Genomic DNA, 16,460 nt, shown 5'->3' on the forward strand with positions numbered 1-16,460 from the left:
TATTAGGATCCCCATTAGCGGCTGCCAAGGCAGCAGCTACTCTTCCTGGGGTCCAAACAGGATTAGAACAATTACATCAAATAAAACAATTCATCATACAATACATGATTATTCTATTATTACAAATGTACAATATAATCTTTACAATATAACAATATTACCAATGTGTGTGTGTGTATAGAGTGTGTATAGAGTGTGTATAGAGTGTGTATAGAGTGTGTATAGTGTGTGTGTGTGTGTGTGTGTGTGTGACTCCGATGATGAGCCTTTTCTCCTGATCTCCCTTAGGTGTTCTCTCGCTATGAGAAGCACAGGCAGCTCATCCTGGAAGAGATCTTCACCTCTCTGGCCAGACTACCGACCAGCAAACGCAGCCTCAGGAACTTCAGGTAACTGCACCTGTAGAGAACATGCGCCACGAGAGACCAAGCCATGTCATAGTTCTCAAGAAACAGTCCTTATTTTTCAAATGTTTTTCTGGTTCTTTTCAGCGTGTTTATCTTGCCTCAAATGAATTGTCCGTGTTTCTTTGTCTATGTGTGTGTCCCTAGGCTGAACAGCAGTGATAAGGATGGGGAGCCCATGTACATCCAGATGGTCACAGCTCTGGTGCTTCAGCTCATCCAGTGTGTGGTGCACCTCCCCAACAACAGGGACAGTCACGACGATGAGTACAACAAGAAGGTATGTTAGAGATGCCATATACTACCTGGGCTAGTGATGATTCGACAGAATTCTCAGCCAAAGACTTCCGTATTTAGTTTGTTCACAAGCGCTCTCTATTTTCCCAGGTGGATCAAGATGTCCAGATCACTAACTCTTATGAGACGGCCATGAGAGCAGCTCAGAACTTCCTGTCCGTSTTCCTAAAGAAGTAAGTTGATCTCTCGTTTTCAAAATCAAACTACATCCTAACTGTTATGAGAAGACGGTGTGGCCTCCCGAGTAGCGCAGCGGTCTAAGGCACTGCATCGCAGTGCTAGTGGCTGTACAGTGTACACCAGCTGTACAGTGTTTCCTCYGACACATTGGTGCAGCTGGCTTCCGGGTTAAGCGAGTAGTGTGTCAAGAAGCAGTACGGCTTGGCGGGGTCGTGTTTCGGAGGACGCGTGGCTCTCGACCTTTGCCGAGTCTGTACGGGAGTTGCAGCGATGGGACAAGTCTGTAACTACCAATTGGATATCACAAAATTGGGGAGAAAAAGGGGTAACATTTTTTTTTTATTTTTTTTTATTTTTTAAAGATGGTGTAAGATATCTGTTATGATACTGTAAGCTCTTCGATCAAACTTCCCTCTGTCTGTGTTTCAGGTGTGGCAGTAAGCAGGGAGAGGAGGACTACCGGCCGCTGTTTGAGAACTTTGTCCAGGACCTGCTGTCTACGGTGAACAAACCAGAGTGGCCAGCTTCAGAGCTTCTCCTCAGTCTGCTGGGCCGTCTACTGGTGAGTCCATCCGTCATAGAAACAAAGATTCAGCTAAATCAATCAGTTATTGACTAGCAGTAGAGATAAAAGCACATAGGACTCCTCTGGTGTAGGGATGGGCACGTTTATCCAGATATCCGAACATACATTAGTATTGGATTACTTGTGTGAGTAATCCTAAAAATAAGAAAATAATATAGGACTATTTTAAAAATGAAAAGGCTTTGTCAAAATGTTAAATTGTCTATGTGACATTGTTCCATACAAGGATATATAGTACCATGACGTTTGAAATTCTTAATTTAATAAAACAAACTTTTAACTGTATTYTTTTATGACGTGCGCTCCACAATATAGACATACCGGTAGCCTACACACGTTTCACGCGTGTAGCTGCTTGTTTCTGTCAGCCATTCAAAGCAGCAGAGGTTCCATGTGTAGCAAGTGRAGTGAGAGATCTCTAAGCATTCCAACATTTTATAAAAAATTACATAATAAAAAGTTTGCTAAATGAGAAGGCGTGGGCTACAACCGACAGGTAGGCTGTTGTTTAATCTGAATGGAGTTGTTATTTGTTGACTAGGATGGGGAGCGCCGCATATTATAGCCTCAAGTAGCTAGCTATCTACATCTCTACATTGATTTGATGCAGTCTAGACATACACTGTCGGATAGATAAACTATGGCAACCGTTACAAGTTTGTCTAGAGTGAGATGGCGTTGCTACTTTACTAGTCTCTCTCTCCGTCTCACACACCAGTCACTCCCCAGCCCGCTGCTGTAGCAGAAGCTCAGGTTAGAAACATAACACATTTAAAAACAYGTGTATTTCGACTATCCGGATATCCCCCAAAAATAGTTACATGATTTAAAATGCCCATCACTACTCTGGTGAGTTCTTTGCTGTTGTGGRAAAAAATAACAGCCTGAATGACACACTTCTCCCTATCCACTGTTCCAGGTGCACCAGTTCAGTAATAAGCAGACGGAGATGGCTCTGAGGGTGGCATCGCTTGACTACCTGGGCACGGTCGCTGCCCGCCTGCGGAAAGACGCCGTCACCAGCCAGATGGACCAGCGCTCCATTGACCGCATCCTCAAAGAGGTAAACGTTCAGTCAAACACAGAACAATCTGAACACGCACACATTTTAGGTTGACCAGGACAATGCTCAACCTCATCCTCAATATTCTTGCTGTATTTCCAACCCAGACCCAAGGCAATGATGAGACCCARCAGCTACAGAAAGCCTTGCTGGATTACATGGATGAGAACGCAGAGACGGATCCATCTCTAGTTGTGAGTGTGTTTAATGCACATACTGTAGTAATAACTGCCCGTTACTTACATATCAGATGAGAGGTGTAACTCTTCATTTCCACTGCTGCTCCTCAGTTTGCCAGGAAGTTCTACATAGCTCAGTGGTTCAGGGACACTTTGACAGAGACAGAAAAGGCCATGAAGTCTCAGAACCAGCGAGGGGACGAGGACTCTTCTGAAGGCCAGCACCACGCCAAGGACATCGAGAGCACCGGCGAGATCATGCAGAGAGCTGAGGCCCGCAAGAAGTACCTCCGCAACATCATCAAGACCGCGCCCTCGCAGTTCAGCACACTGAGGTAGGACTCAACCCTCGCTGTCCCACTCAGTAACTGAAAGATTGCTGGGTCGCATCCCTTTGCCGACTAGGTGAAAAACCTGTCGATGAGCACTTGAGCAAGGCACTTAACCCTAATTTGTCCTGTAAGTCACTCTGGGTAAGAGTGTCTGCTAAATGACTCAAGTGTAAATGTGGCTCAACCTCAATGTTGGCCTGTCTCTCTTTTCCCCCACAGGATGAACTCTGACACTGTGGACTATGACGACTCCTGCCTGATTGTCAGATATTTGGCCTCTATGAGGCCGTTTGCGCAGAGCTTCGATATTTATTTAACACAGGTAAGARTGTGATTTTTGTTTAATTCCTGCGTGTTGTGAACCAGCGTATGGTAGACTTGGTGCTTTGTGTATGGTTTGTAAAGAATGGATCTCTGTTCTCTCCTCTCAAACAGATCCTGAGAGTGCTGGGGGAGAGTGCCATAGCTGTCAGAACGAAAGCCATGAAGTGTTTGTCTGAGGTGGTGGCTGTAGACCCCAGTATTCTAGCCAGGGTGAGTCTGCTCTACCCAACACGAAAACTGATCCACCTGCAGTGCCTTGCAAAAGTATTCATCCCCCTTGGTGTTTTTCCTATTTTGTTGCATTACAACCTGTAATTTAAAATAATTTTTATTTGGATTTCATGTAATAGACATACACAAAATAGTCCAAATTAGTGAAGTGAAATTAAAAAAATAACTTGTTTCAAATAATTMAAAAATAATTAAAAACAGAAAAGTGGTGCGTGCATATGTATTCATCCCCTTTGCTATGAAGCCCCTAAATAAGATCTGGTGCAACCAATTACCTTCAGAAGTCACATAATTAGTTAAATAAAGTCCACCTGTGTGCAATCTAAGTGTCACATGATCTGTCACATGATCTCAGTATATATACACACCTGTTCTGAAAGGCCCCAGAGTCTGCAACACAACTAAGCAAGGGGCACCACGAAAACCAAGAAGCTCTCCAAACAGGTCATGGACAAAGTTGTGGAGAAGTAAAGATCAGGGTTATGTTATAAAAAAATATCAGAAACTTTGATCACCATTTAAATCAATTATTAAAAAATGGAAAGAATATGGCACCACAACAAACCTGCCAAGAGAGAGCCGCCCACCAAAACTCACGGACCAGGCAAGGATGGCATTAATCAGAGAAGCAACAAAGAGACCAAAGATAACCCTGAAGGAGCTGCAAAGCTCCACAGCGGAGATTGGAGTATCTGTCCATAGGACCACTTTAAGCTGTACACTCCACAGAGCTGGGCTTTACGGAAGAGTGGTCAGAAAAAAAGCCAAAAGAAAAAAGTGTGCAAACATGTTTGGTGTTTGCCAAAAGGCATATGGGAGACTCCCCAAACATATGGAAGAAGGGGTACTCTGGTCAGAAGACACWAAAATTGAGCTTTTTGGCCATCGAGGAAAACGCTATGTCTGGTGAAAACCCAACACCTCKCATCACCCCAAGAACACCATCCCCACAGTGAAGCATGCTGGTGGCAGCRTCATGCTGTGGGGATGTTTTTCATCAGCAGGGACTGGGAAACTGGTCAGAATTGAAAGAATGATGGATGGCGCTAAATACAGGGAAATTCTTATGGGAAACGTGTTCCAGCCTTCAAGAGATTTGAGACTGGGACGGGGGTTCACCTTCCAGCAGGACAATGACCCAAACATACTGCTAAAGCAACACTCAAGTGGTTTAACTTCTTACGGCTGCGATCCCGTTAACGGGATAGAGAAAGATAGAGATAGAATTAATCACTAACATTTGATGACCTTCATCAGATGACACTCATAGGACTTCATGTTAGACAATACATGTATGTTTTGTTCAGTTTACATTGGCGCGTTATTTTCAGTAGTTCCAAAACATCCGGTGATTTTGCAGAGAGCCACATCAATTTACAGAAATACTCATAATAAACATTGCTAAAAGATACAACTGTTATGCATGGAATTTTAGATCCACTTCTCCTTAATGCAACCGCTGTGTCAGATTTCAAAACAACTTTACGGAAAAAGCACACCATGCAATAATCTGAGTACGGCGCTCAGAGCCCAAACAAGCCAAAAARATATCCGCCATATTGTGCAGTCAACAGAACTCAGAAATAACATTATAAATATTCACTTACCTTTGATGATCTTCATCAGAATGCACTCCCAGGAATCCCAGTTCCACAATAAATGTTTGTTTTGTTCGATAATGTCCATCATTTATGTCCAAATTCCTCCTTGTTGTTCGCGCGTTCAGTACACAATCTAAACTCACGACGCGCAGGCAAGTCCATGCGAAAGTTCAGACGAAAAGTCGTATTACAGTCCGTAGAAACATGTCAAACGAAGTATAGAATCAATCTTTAGAATGTTTTTAACATAAATCTTCAATAATGTTCCAACCGGAGAATTCCTTTGTCTTCAGAAATGCAATGGAACTCAAGCTAACTCTCACATGAACGCGCATGGTCAGCTCGTGGCACTCTGGGAGAGACCTTACTCAATCCACTCTCATTCGGCCCCCCCCTTCACAGTAGAAGCATCAAACAAGGTTCTAAAGACTGTTGACATCTAGTGGAAGCCTTAGGAAGTGCAACATGACCAATATCCCACTATCTTCAATAGGGAATGAGTTGAAAAAAGACCAACCTCAGATTTCCCACTTCCTGGTTGGATTTTTTCTCAGGTTTTTCTGTTATACTCACAGACATCATTCAAACAGTTTTAGAAACTTCAGAGTGTTTTCTATCCAAATATACTAATAATATGCATATATTAGCAACTGGGACTGAGTAGCAGGCAGTTTACTCTGGGCACCTCTGGGCACCTTATTCATCCAAGCTACTCAATACTGCCCCCAGCCATAAGAAGTTTTAAGGGGAAACATTTAAATGTCTTGGAATGGCCTAGTCAAAGCCCAGACGTCAATCCAATTGAGAATTTGTGGTATGACTTAAAGATTGCTGTACACCAGCGGAACCCATCAACCTTAAAGGAGCTGGAGCAGTTTTGCCTTGAAGAATGGGCAAAAATCCCAGTGGCTAGATGTGCCAAGCTTATAGAGACATACCCCAAGAGACTTGCAGCTGTAATTGCTACAAAAGGTGACTCTACAAAGTATTGACTKTGRGRGGGTGAATAGTTATGCACGCTCAAGTTTTCTGTTTTTTTGTCATATTTCTTGTTTCACAATAAATATTTTGCATCTTCAAAGTCGTAGGCATGTTGTGTAAATCAAATGATACAAACCCCCCAAAATCCATTTTAATTCCAGGTTGTAAGGCAACAAAATAGGAAAAATGTCAAGGGGGGTGAATACTTTTGCAAGACACTGTATATATACCTATATATACCTGTTTGTCTGTGCATAAGTGTCTCCTCAGTCCTCATCCTCTCCTCTCATCAGTTGGACATGCAGCGCGGGGTCCATGGTCGTCTGATGGACAACTCCACCAGTGTTCGCGAGGCTGCAGTGGAGCTGCTGGGACGCTTTGTGCTGAGCAGACCCCAGCTCACAGAGCAGTACTACGACATGCTGATCGAGAGAATACTGGTAACGAACACACACGGACCACAATACACACCTGAGCAAGCAGGTTATCACACATCTTTATGCACAGATAGAGTCACAGCGTGACACCCTAAACACAGCTGTGAAGTGCAACTCTTTGAGCAATGCGCAAACAAGCTGTTAGAGAGGATAACATGGCTCAGAGCCCTTTCTAGGAGAATGAGAAGGCATCAGCTGAGACAGAGTAGTGAGAAATGGAACTGGGCTGATGACACTTCCCACCTCTAGCTGAGAGTTCATTCCAAGTGTAAAAGTTCACCTAAGGTAATATTATTTTCTCCACACTGCCACCCAGGGCTCTGCTGGAGAACTGCAGGCTTCTCAAACGTAAACAAAATGCATTTGAACAGCTATCATGTCTCCTCTACTCAACAAAAGTAACTCAGATTGTCGTTTTGTTAATATGACATTATTTATTTCATGTTTCATTTATTTCCGACAATATATATAATGATCGCTTGTAAGGCAGAGGTAGCCCTGGAGTGAAAATGTGTAAATATATGGTGGATGTTGCATTCCCATCTGAACTCATTGCACCCCTCTTGTTTCTAGGACACGGGTATCAGTGTGAGGAAGAGGGTGATCAAGATCTTGAGAGACATCTGTCTGGAGCAACCCACCTTCAACAAGATCACTGAGATGTGTGTCAAGATGATCCGCAGGGTCAACGACGAGGAGGGCATCAAGGTGTGTATCCGTCTGCGTCTGTAATAAATGTCCGTGTTTCATTTGTTGATGGATACTTCACAGGGCTGCAGAACGTTACCTGTCGTCGTGTGCACATTTCAACGTTTGCTCCACTTTCTTACTTTCCCACTTTCTCACTTTCTTCAGAAACTTGTGAATGAGACCTTCCAGAAACTCTGGTTCACCCCTACACCCAATCACGATAAAGACGCCATGACCCGTAAGATCCTCAACATCACAGATGTGGTGAGTTCCAGGGCTCAAAGCTGAGTACAGAACTATCAAACTGTCAAATAACTTTCCAATGTACATCTTTCCAATGTACATCTCAGTCTGGATTTTGAGGGTTGCCTGTTCAACATGTCTTGACCTGATGACATCATCTTTCCTAGGTGTCTGCATGCAAAGATACAGGCTATGACTGGTTTGAGCAGCTGCTTCAAAACGTGAGTATTTCCAGTTGTCGTAGTGTGTTACGTGGTGGTAGTTGGCCTCGAGTCACATTCAAAACTTTTTTYGCATTGGCTCAGGTTCATTGATGTCCCATTTATTCGTGGTCGTGGAAAGTTTTAAGTACAGGGGGAAGTTATGCTGTTTACTCCAGGTCTACTGTGACTTGTTCATATATCACTTTTCTCTTGTGAGAGCTGTTACAAASAAGTTCCAGAAAGATTTACGTTGTGTGCCTCACCTCACAACCTCCCCCTTACTTAGCTGCTGAAGACGGAGGAAGATGCTTCCTATAAACCAGCCAGAAAGGCCTGCGTTCAGCTGGTGGACAATCTAGTGGAACACATCCTCAAATACGAAGAGTCTCTCGCTGGTATGGAGATCACTCACAGTTTAGATTGCGAATCGCCATTTATCCTGACACATCAATGTACTGTTGATTTATGATATGATAGAAAGTCCAGTTGAGACTGAAGGAAGGATCTGTTTTTCTGTTTCAGATATCGAGAACAAGGGGGTGAACTCCAATCGWCTGGTGTCCTGCATCACCACCCTCTTCCTGTTCAGTAAGAATCGAGCCCAGCTGATGGTCAAACATGCCATGACCATGCAGCCTTACCTCACCACCAAGTGCAACGTAAGGACCCACGCAAACCTTCTCTCCTCAATTTGTTGGAACATTGAGACCAGTGTAAGAAAGTTCAAGCAAAAAGTAGCCACTTGATTTTACATAGYGCTCTAGGGCCATCTAGTGGTTGATTATTGTCAGTACACGTTTTATACAACAACATGACCAACAGGTCAAGCTTAGTCTCACATTAGAAATCTCTGTGACTGTATCAATRTGAATTTTATCTTGTTTTCAGACCCAGAGTGACTTCATGGTGATCTGTAACGTGGCCAAGATCCTGGAGCTGGTGATCCCTCTGATGGAGCACCCCTCTGAGACCTTCCTCACCACCATAGAGGAAGACCTCATGAAACTCACCATCAAATACGGCATGACGGTACATCTCTAGTAAAGGCTACAGCTTGTAACCAGCTTCAATACTAAAATAACCCTCGAAGGAACCAAATCAAATGTGAAGGACCGGTTTTTAGTTATTCTGTCATTTTTTTTTGCAGGTTGTGCAACACTGTGTGAGCTGTCTTGGAGCTGTCGTGAACCGGGTCACTCACAACTACAAGTTTGTTTGGGCTTGTTTCAACCGTTACTATGGTGCCCTGACCAAGCTGAAGACCCAGCACTCAGAGGATTGCAACAATCCTGTTCTGGCTGCTAACAAACCGGCCTTGCTGCGCTCGCTGTTCACTGTGGGGGCGCTCTGTCGCCACTTTGACTTTGACCAGGAGGASTTCAAGGGCCCCAGCAAGGTAGGGCCAGGAAATAGAAGGGAGATATATTTTTGTATTGTTGGGGATGTTTAAAGACCTGAATACTTGATGTATTGTCAGTCACTGTTGCTTTTTCCCTTCAGGTTGTGATAAAGGACAAAGTGATGGAACTTCTGCTGTACTTCACCAAACATGAAGATGAGGAAGTTCAGACCAAGGCCATCATTGGTTTAGGTAAAGCTAACCTTACTTCACCCTAGCACAGACCACYAGTTGTTCTAACAAACTTCTGTCATCCACCACCAATGGCTTTTGTTCCTCAGTGCTTGGGCTGATATCTTTTTCCTTCTCTCTTACACCCCATCCCCCTCTCTCCGTTCTCCAGGCTTCCAGTTCATCCAGTACCCAGGGCTGATGTTCATGCAGGATGTGAAGAGTCTGTACAACGGCATCCTGTCGGACAGGAAGAGCTCCGTCAACCTGAAGATCCAGGTGCTGAAGAACCTGCAGACATACCTGCAGGAGGAGGATTCTCGCATGCAGGAGGCCGACCAACAGTGTGAGTCTCACCTCTGCGTCTATTCAATCTAATATATTCCATTTCCTTATCCAAAGTGACTTACAAAATAGAGTGTATACATGTTCATATTGGTGGCCCAAGCAAAAGTTCATTTATTCACATCAATACAGGTAAAAGAAAACACACAAGCACAGCAATATAATAAAGTGTTAGAATGGGGCACAGGATATTGGGTGTGTTAGTTAGGGCATGCCTCCATGATGTCTAGTGGCTAGTTTCCATACGGCTGAACCAGGCTCAGGGTTCCTAATGGTTCTCGTCTTTGTGCGTCTGCAGGGAAGAAGCTGTCGAAGCAGGAGGACCTGAAGGAGATGGGGGACATCTCGTCAGGCATGAGCAGCTCCATCATGCAGCTGTACCTGAAGCAGGTGCTGGAGGCCTTCTTCCACACACAGTCCAACGTACGACACTTTGCCCTCAACGTCATCGCCCTGACGCTCAACCAGGGCCTCATCCATCCTGTGCAGGTACATAAAACTTCAGAAACCCATACAGCATACCATTGGGCTACTCTTCTCAGACAAATCATTCCTAAACTCTGGCCATGTAAAAAATACATGTGTGATTATAATGGAGAAAAGCATCACTGTTGTCAACAGTTTTGTAACTGCTGTTGATCCATCTTCTTTTTCAGTGTGTGCCCTACCTGATTGCCATGGGAACGGACCCAGAGCCCACCATGAGGAACAAGGCTGACCAGCAGCTGGTGGAGATTGATAAGAAGTACACCGGCTTCATCCATGTGAGTGTCTGTGGGCTGGTCTCAGGGTAGAAAGAGCAGCCTGGCCTCTCAACGGACTGGTAGTGTGATCATCTACTGTATGTTATCAATGTATATAATGCATTGTGTTTGGTTGTGTGTTCAGATGAAAGCCGTGGCGGGGATGAAGATGTCCTACCAGGTACAGCAAGCTATCTGGTCAGCTAAGGGTACGGTGATCCGTGGCTACCGGCAGGACGAGACCACCTCGGCCCTCTGCGCCCACCTCTTCTCYATGGTCCGATCCAACCGGCAGCACCGRCGAGCCTTCCTCATCTCACTGCTCAGCCTGTTTGATGACAGCTCGGTGAGTCCCTCCTTCCCCTAGATAGATACACATTGAGAAGAATCAGTATTATAGCAGTGTACATAGACAGAATGAACAGGTAGACAAAAGTTTGGTGAAGGTAATGGTTGTTATTGTGACTTTTCCCCACTGCAGAAGATGGAGGTAAACATGCTCCTGTACATAGCAGACAACCTGGCCTGTTTCCCCTACCAGAGCCAGGAGGAGCCCCTGTTCATCATGCACCACATAGACATCACCCTGTCTGTGTCCGGCAGCAACCTGCTGCAGTCCTTCAAGGAGGTAGGTCATACACACAAGATCACACGCAGCCACACGTGGACTGGTTTGTTAAAACACAACCTATAATGTGACTTTTAAAGACATACAAGCTATAGTGGGTTTTATACCCTATAATAATCCCCAACACTAGCTTTTGTTTGGTTGTGAATGACTGACTCACTCCTCTGTCMTCTCTGCAGTCCCTTCTCAAAGAGCCGAGGCGGCGGGAGAAGAAGCAGAAAGAGAGGAAGTACCACTCAGAGGAGGAGAACTCTGAGGAGGAGGAGCGTCACAGCAGCCGCTCCAACAGCAGTGACGAGGACGATGAGGTGGTCCACAGGCCCAAGAAGCCCAAACACCGGGCCCAGGCCCACGTGGAGTCTGACTCTGACTCTGACCTGGAGATGGAGGACTTGGACAAGGTGATGCAGCGTCTGCCTGACAACCCCGTCCCCCTGTTGGACTTTGCCAACGCCTCGCAGGGTATCCTTCTGCTGTTGGTTCTCAAGCAGCACCTAAAGAACCTCTATGGCTTCTCAGACAGGTACGTCACTACATAACATCTCACCTTACCGTCTCACTGGACAAGACTGAGCTAGGAAGATCACAATATGATACTGATATGTATTCTGTCTTTTTATGTTGCCATGCCAATTTCGCAGTTAATGAAGAAATAACCTAAACTTAACCTCTTCATCCGCCCACTGTAGTAAAATCCAGAAGTACTCTCCGACGGAATCGGCCAAGGTGTACGAGAAGGCTGTGAACAGGAAGAGTCACGTGCACTTCAGCCCACGCCAGACATTGGACTTTTTAACCTCTGACCTGGCCAATGTTGAACTGACCTACGACATCAAGAGGAGGATCGTCAAACAGTATCTTGATGTAAGAGATCGCTCTCACTTCCTTTTTTCTGAAAGTCTCTTGAGTTKTTTTGTTTTGGGTCGTAATAAGGAAATAATGGAGTTTTGGAAAATTGGGTTTGGAATTGAGCCAGATGGAGTTTATTTTTGTAGTTTGTGAAAGGTTTATGCAGTAAGGCAGGGTTCGCAAACTGGCGGCCCGCGGTTGTTTTGGCCCCCAAAGTTTTCTAAGCCCTCCCAATTTTTTAGGTTATATTATATTTACATTTGACTGTAAAAACACCAGGAAATCAGCTCCAAGTGATTTTAATTTATGAAATATGTTCCCAAGTATTCCCACGCATAATAGACATGTGATCATATAAAATGTAAGCAAGGTTTGAAATTATTATGTTTCAGTCAAGTATGATATCTGTTTCGGCTTCTTGCGGTCAATTTGCAGTCTCCAAACTGTATGTAATTATGTTTCCGGCCCCCCGACCATCCGCTCAAGAAAAAATCGGCCCACGGCTGAATCTAGTTGATGATCCCTGCAGTAAGGTGAACTAGTGTTGTTTCTGAGCGCAGCAGACTGGTTAATATTCTTGTCTCTCTCAGTTTAAGTTACTGATGGAGCACTTGGACCCTGATGAAGAGGATGAGGAAGGTGAGGCGTCTGCCAGCGCTAAYGCCAGAAACAAAGCCATCACTTCACTGCTGGGAGGGTCCAGCCACCAGGACCACAAGAACCACCACCAGGCTCCTATAGAGACGGACGACGACGAGAGYGACGGAGACGAGAAAACCCCAGGGGTGAGCCCCAAGCAGCCTGTCTTACAGCTGTTATTGTCCCTGTTAATGGCTTTTTAGAAGACTGTTGACTGCCATGTTGGCTACTGAAACCTACAGTGCCTTCAGAAAGTATTTATACTCCTGGACTTATTCCACGTTTTGTTGTTACAGCCTGAATTCAAGATGGATAAAATCGATTTTCTTCTCTCACCCATCTACACACAATACCCCATAATGACAAAGTGAAAACATGTTTGTTGAAAATTAAATACAGAAATATCTAATTTACATAAGAGTCAATACTTTGTAGAAGCACCTTTGGAAGCGATTACAGCTGTGAKTCGTTCTGGGTAARTCTCTAAGAGCTTTCCACACCTGGATTGTGTAACATTTTCCCATTATTATTTTCAATTTTTTTCWAGCTCTGTCAAATTGGTTGTTGATCATTGCTTGACAACCATTTTCAGGTTTTGCCATAGATTTTCAAGTAGATTTAAGTCAAAACTGTAACTCAGCCACTCAGGAATATAGACTATCTTCTTGGTAAGCAATTCCAGTGTAGATTTGGCCTTGTATTTKTCGTTATTGTCTGGTATAAAGCAGACTGAACCAGGTTTTCCTCTATGATTTTGCCTGTGCTTAGACCCATTCCGTTTCTTTAGTATCCTGAAAATCTCCCCAGTCCTTAAAGATTACAAGCATACCCATGACATGATGCAGCCACCACTATGCTTGAAAATATGGAGAGTGGTACACACTCAGTAAAGTGTTGTATTGGATTTKCCCCAAACATAACACTTTGTATTCAGGACAAAAAGTGAATTGCTTTGCCAAACGTTTTTCAGTATTACTTTAGTGCCTTGTTGCGAAAAGGATGCATCTTTTGGAAAATGTTTATTATGTACAGGCTTCCTTCTTTTCACTCTGTCAATTAGGTTAGTGTTGTGGAGTAACTACAATGTTGATCCATCCTCAGTTTTTTTTCTCCTATCACAGCCATTAAACTCTACCTGTTTTAATGTAACCATTGGCCTCATGGGGAAATCCCTAAACGGTTTCCTTCCTGACTGGGTGTATTGATACACCATCCAAAGTGTAATTAATAACTTCACCATGSTCAAAGGGATATTCAGTGTTTTTTAAATTTACATTTTAACCCATCTACCAGTAGGTGCCCTTCTTTGTGAGGCATTGGAAAACCTCCCTGGTCTTTGGTTGAATCTGTGTTTGAAATTCACTGCTCAACTGAGGGACCTTACAGATAATTGTATGTGTGGGGTACAGAGATGAGGTASTCATTCAATTTATGTGATTTGGTAAGCAAATGTTTACTCCTGACCTTATTTAGGCTATCCATAACAAAGGGGTTGAATACTTACTGACTGAAGACATTTCAGCTTTTCATTTTTAATTAATTTGTCATTAAATTATTTTTTTWAACACAATTTCACTTTGACATTATGGGGTATTGTGTGTAGGCCAGTGACTACAAATCTAATTTTAATAAATTCAATAAATTCAGGCTGTAACACAACAAAATGTGGAAAATGTCAAGGATGTGAATACTTTCTCAAGGCACTGTATCTGCTCTCACTGCCCTCGGTGCAGTAGTTAGCTGGGTGTCGTAGTAATACTGCTGCTTCTTTCCCCAGTCATCACGAAGATCCAGGAAGCACGGCGACTCTGCGGAGGCATCAGGTCACATGAACGAGACGGTAGGTTCCATGGACGTCATCGCCCTCTGCTGCCCCAAGTACAAGGACCGGCCACAGATCGCACGCGTCATCCAGAAGACCAACACRGGCTACAGGGTGCACTGGATGGCTGGGTCCTACTCTGGAGTTTGGGCTGAGGCTAAGAAACGGGACGGACGCAAAACTGTGCCTTGGGTGGACACTATCAAGGAGTCAGACATTATTTACAAGAAAATACCCTTGACGAGTGCACACAAGCTGACGAACAGAGTGGTGCAGACTTTACGGTCACTGTACTCAGCCAAGGACGGAACTTCCTAATCGACTATACGGTTACTCTCAGACAGACAAACTCTTTGCAGCCAAACTCTATTATGAGGAACCAACGTTTTTCTAATACAGAAAATACAAAAATACTACAGACACGCAAAACATGAAATGTAAGCACGAGATAGAGAGCAAGTATTGTGAACTTTTGGTCTGTGATGAACATTTAATCTGGATCCAGGATATGTTTAAGTTAAACAGAAAAAACACAAGAAGGAAATGTTTGGAAAACATTGTGTGGGAGCTCCTTCGCTGTTGTGCAGCAAACTCGGTTGTTTGATTTTCCCACTGTATCATAGTTTAACAACAAAAAAAGACAAAAATGTTTATATCGCTGACAAAAATTCTGTTTAAAAAAATAAACAAAGTGAATGTTGAAAATTAGTCTGTTAATGTTCTTAATAAAGTGTTCTTGGAGTTTAACCTAGCACCGGATGGATTTCTTTAGCTTAGTTTCCAGGGAAGCTACTTTTAAAACTTTTACCTTTTTATTGTTTTATTCCCTTTTGTTTACCCATGCTGTACAATGGAGTCTCTTGGATATAATTTATTCGGTTGAAAGCGAAGCATGCAGTATATGTGGCCTACATGCAGGGGAGGTTTTTTGTAAATTTAGATTTTGATGTATTAGGTCACCCAAGAGAACGAAAAGGAATCCCCAGCACTTCTGGCGGAGCAAATACTGCAATAAATTTTTTTACTTCTCTTTGTTACTTGTCTCGTTTGCATTTGACTTTATTTTATTTTTTTCATGGTGATGGTGTGCCACCATGTAGTATCTGTTGTCAACTTGTCATTTGTTGTTTGTCATTTTTTGTCATTGTTTTTTTTCTGTTTTAGTTTTTGATATTATACGTGGAAGGTCCAKGATGATGGAAAGGGCTACAGTATTTTGATTCCCTAGTAGTAGAATTGTACTATGGTCAATTTTGTCTTGGGTTTATTGTGGTAGTTTAGTAGTCCMCGGTGTTTGATTACCTAGGTGTCTGCAACTCCGAGAACTCAAATCCATCGCTTATCAACTCTGTTTCAGATAGGGCCTTGCAAAAAGCAGTGGTGAATCCATCTGTTATCTTGTTTCTGTATGCCACTGACAGTTTCTGTAATGAACTGGATTTAGTATAACCATGTACTCTATGAACGTGATGGATGATCCGCATAAGAAAATTAATATTCAGAAAAATATGAATATGGTTTTGTGCCGTAAAGAAAGTGTGTTGCCTSTCCCAACAAATCTGTCAAGTGCTGAATGCCAGGCTGTTTTTTTGGTTTCAGGCTAAAAAAGTGAAGTAGCTCATTAGGGAAAGGGGGATACCTAGTTMGTTGTACAACTGAATGCTTTGAMATATCTTCCACATTTAACCTAACCCCTCTGAATCAGAGGTGCTGGGGGCTGCCTTAACCCACTGTTCGACGGACGTGGATGTCGATTAACGGCCTTGCTCAGGGGTAGTACAGCTTTTTACATTGTCAGCTCGGGGATTCGATCTGCAACCTTTCGGTTACTGGCCCAACGCTCCTACCCGCCATGCTATCTGCCGCCCAAAATCAGAGCGCTCTGTTTCTGCCCGAAAGGAGAGGCGTTTGGATATTTCGCACATGCGTTCAGCACTTCAACTGGTATGTATGTACCATGTACAAACCTATAGTTAATACGCTGGCGCTTCTTAGTGGACAGAAATTGTAATTACAGTGTCCGTTGTGCTGCAAGAACAGATTCTATCGACTGAAAAAAAAAAAGAGAAAAAAAAGGTCAGTCGTTTTAGTCTGGGCAACGAAATATTATGAA

At 43.6% G+C, this 16,460-nt stretch overlaps 1 protein-coding gene across 4 annotated transcripts in view; it reads left to right on the forward strand.

The window, feature by feature from the left end:
* The window catches only part of LOC111961426 (nipped-B-like protein B), a 57,104-nt gene extending 41,720 nt beyond the window's left edge, over positions 1-15,384 (forward strand). For all 4 annotated transcript variants that reach the window (XM_023983682.2, XM_023983683.2, XM_023983684.2 and 1 more), the window contains 27 exons: positions 289-389; positions 552-684; positions 792-874; positions 1,311-1,443; positions 2,387-2,530; positions 2,638-2,724; positions 2,821-3,044; positions 3,261-3,363; positions 3,477-3,575; positions 6,472-6,618; positions 7,189-7,323; positions 7,471-7,569; positions 7,716-7,769; positions 8,038-8,146; positions 8,274-8,410; positions 8,640-8,780; positions 8,899-9,147; positions 9,252-9,342; positions 9,494-9,667; positions 9,965-10,155; positions 10,323-10,430; positions 10,555-10,755; positions 10,891-11,037; positions 11,217-11,560; positions 11,727-11,901; positions 12,477-12,671; positions 14,303-15,384. In XM_023983682.2, the coding sequence (XP_023839450.1) occupies positions 289-389; positions 552-684; positions 792-874; positions 1,311-1,443; positions 2,387-2,530; positions 2,638-2,724; positions 2,821-3,044; positions 3,261-3,363; positions 3,477-3,575; positions 6,472-6,618; positions 7,189-7,323; positions 7,471-7,569; positions 7,716-7,769; positions 8,038-8,146; positions 8,274-8,410; positions 8,640-8,780; positions 8,899-9,147; positions 9,252-9,342; positions 9,494-9,667; positions 9,965-10,155; positions 10,323-10,430; positions 10,555-10,755; positions 10,891-11,037; positions 11,217-11,560; positions 11,727-11,901; positions 12,477-12,671; positions 14,303-14,665 (4,167 nt within the window). In that variant the 3' untranslated portion in view covers positions 14,666-15,384. The remainder of the gene's footprint in view (positions 1-288; positions 390-551; positions 685-791; positions 875-1,310; positions 1,444-2,386; positions 2,531-2,637; positions 2,725-2,820; positions 3,045-3,260; positions 3,364-3,476; positions 3,576-6,471; positions 6,619-7,188; positions 7,324-7,470; positions 7,570-7,715; positions 7,770-8,037; positions 8,147-8,273; positions 8,411-8,639; positions 8,781-8,898; positions 9,148-9,251; positions 9,343-9,493; positions 9,668-9,964; positions 10,156-10,322; positions 10,431-10,554; positions 10,756-10,890; positions 11,038-11,216; positions 11,561-11,726; positions 11,902-12,476; positions 12,672-14,302) is intronic.
* Positions 15,385-16,460: the final 1,076 nt, after the last annotated feature.

The sequence above is a fragment of the Salvelinus sp. IW2-2015 genome, linkage group LG4q.1:29 (assembly GCF_002910315.2).
Source record: "Salvelinus sp. IW2-2015 linkage group LG4q.1:29, ASM291031v2, whole genome shotgun sequence".
NCBI classification, from domain to species: Eukaryota; Metazoa; Chordata; class Actinopteri; order Salmoniformes; family Salmonidae; genus Salvelinus; species Salvelinus sp. IW2-2015.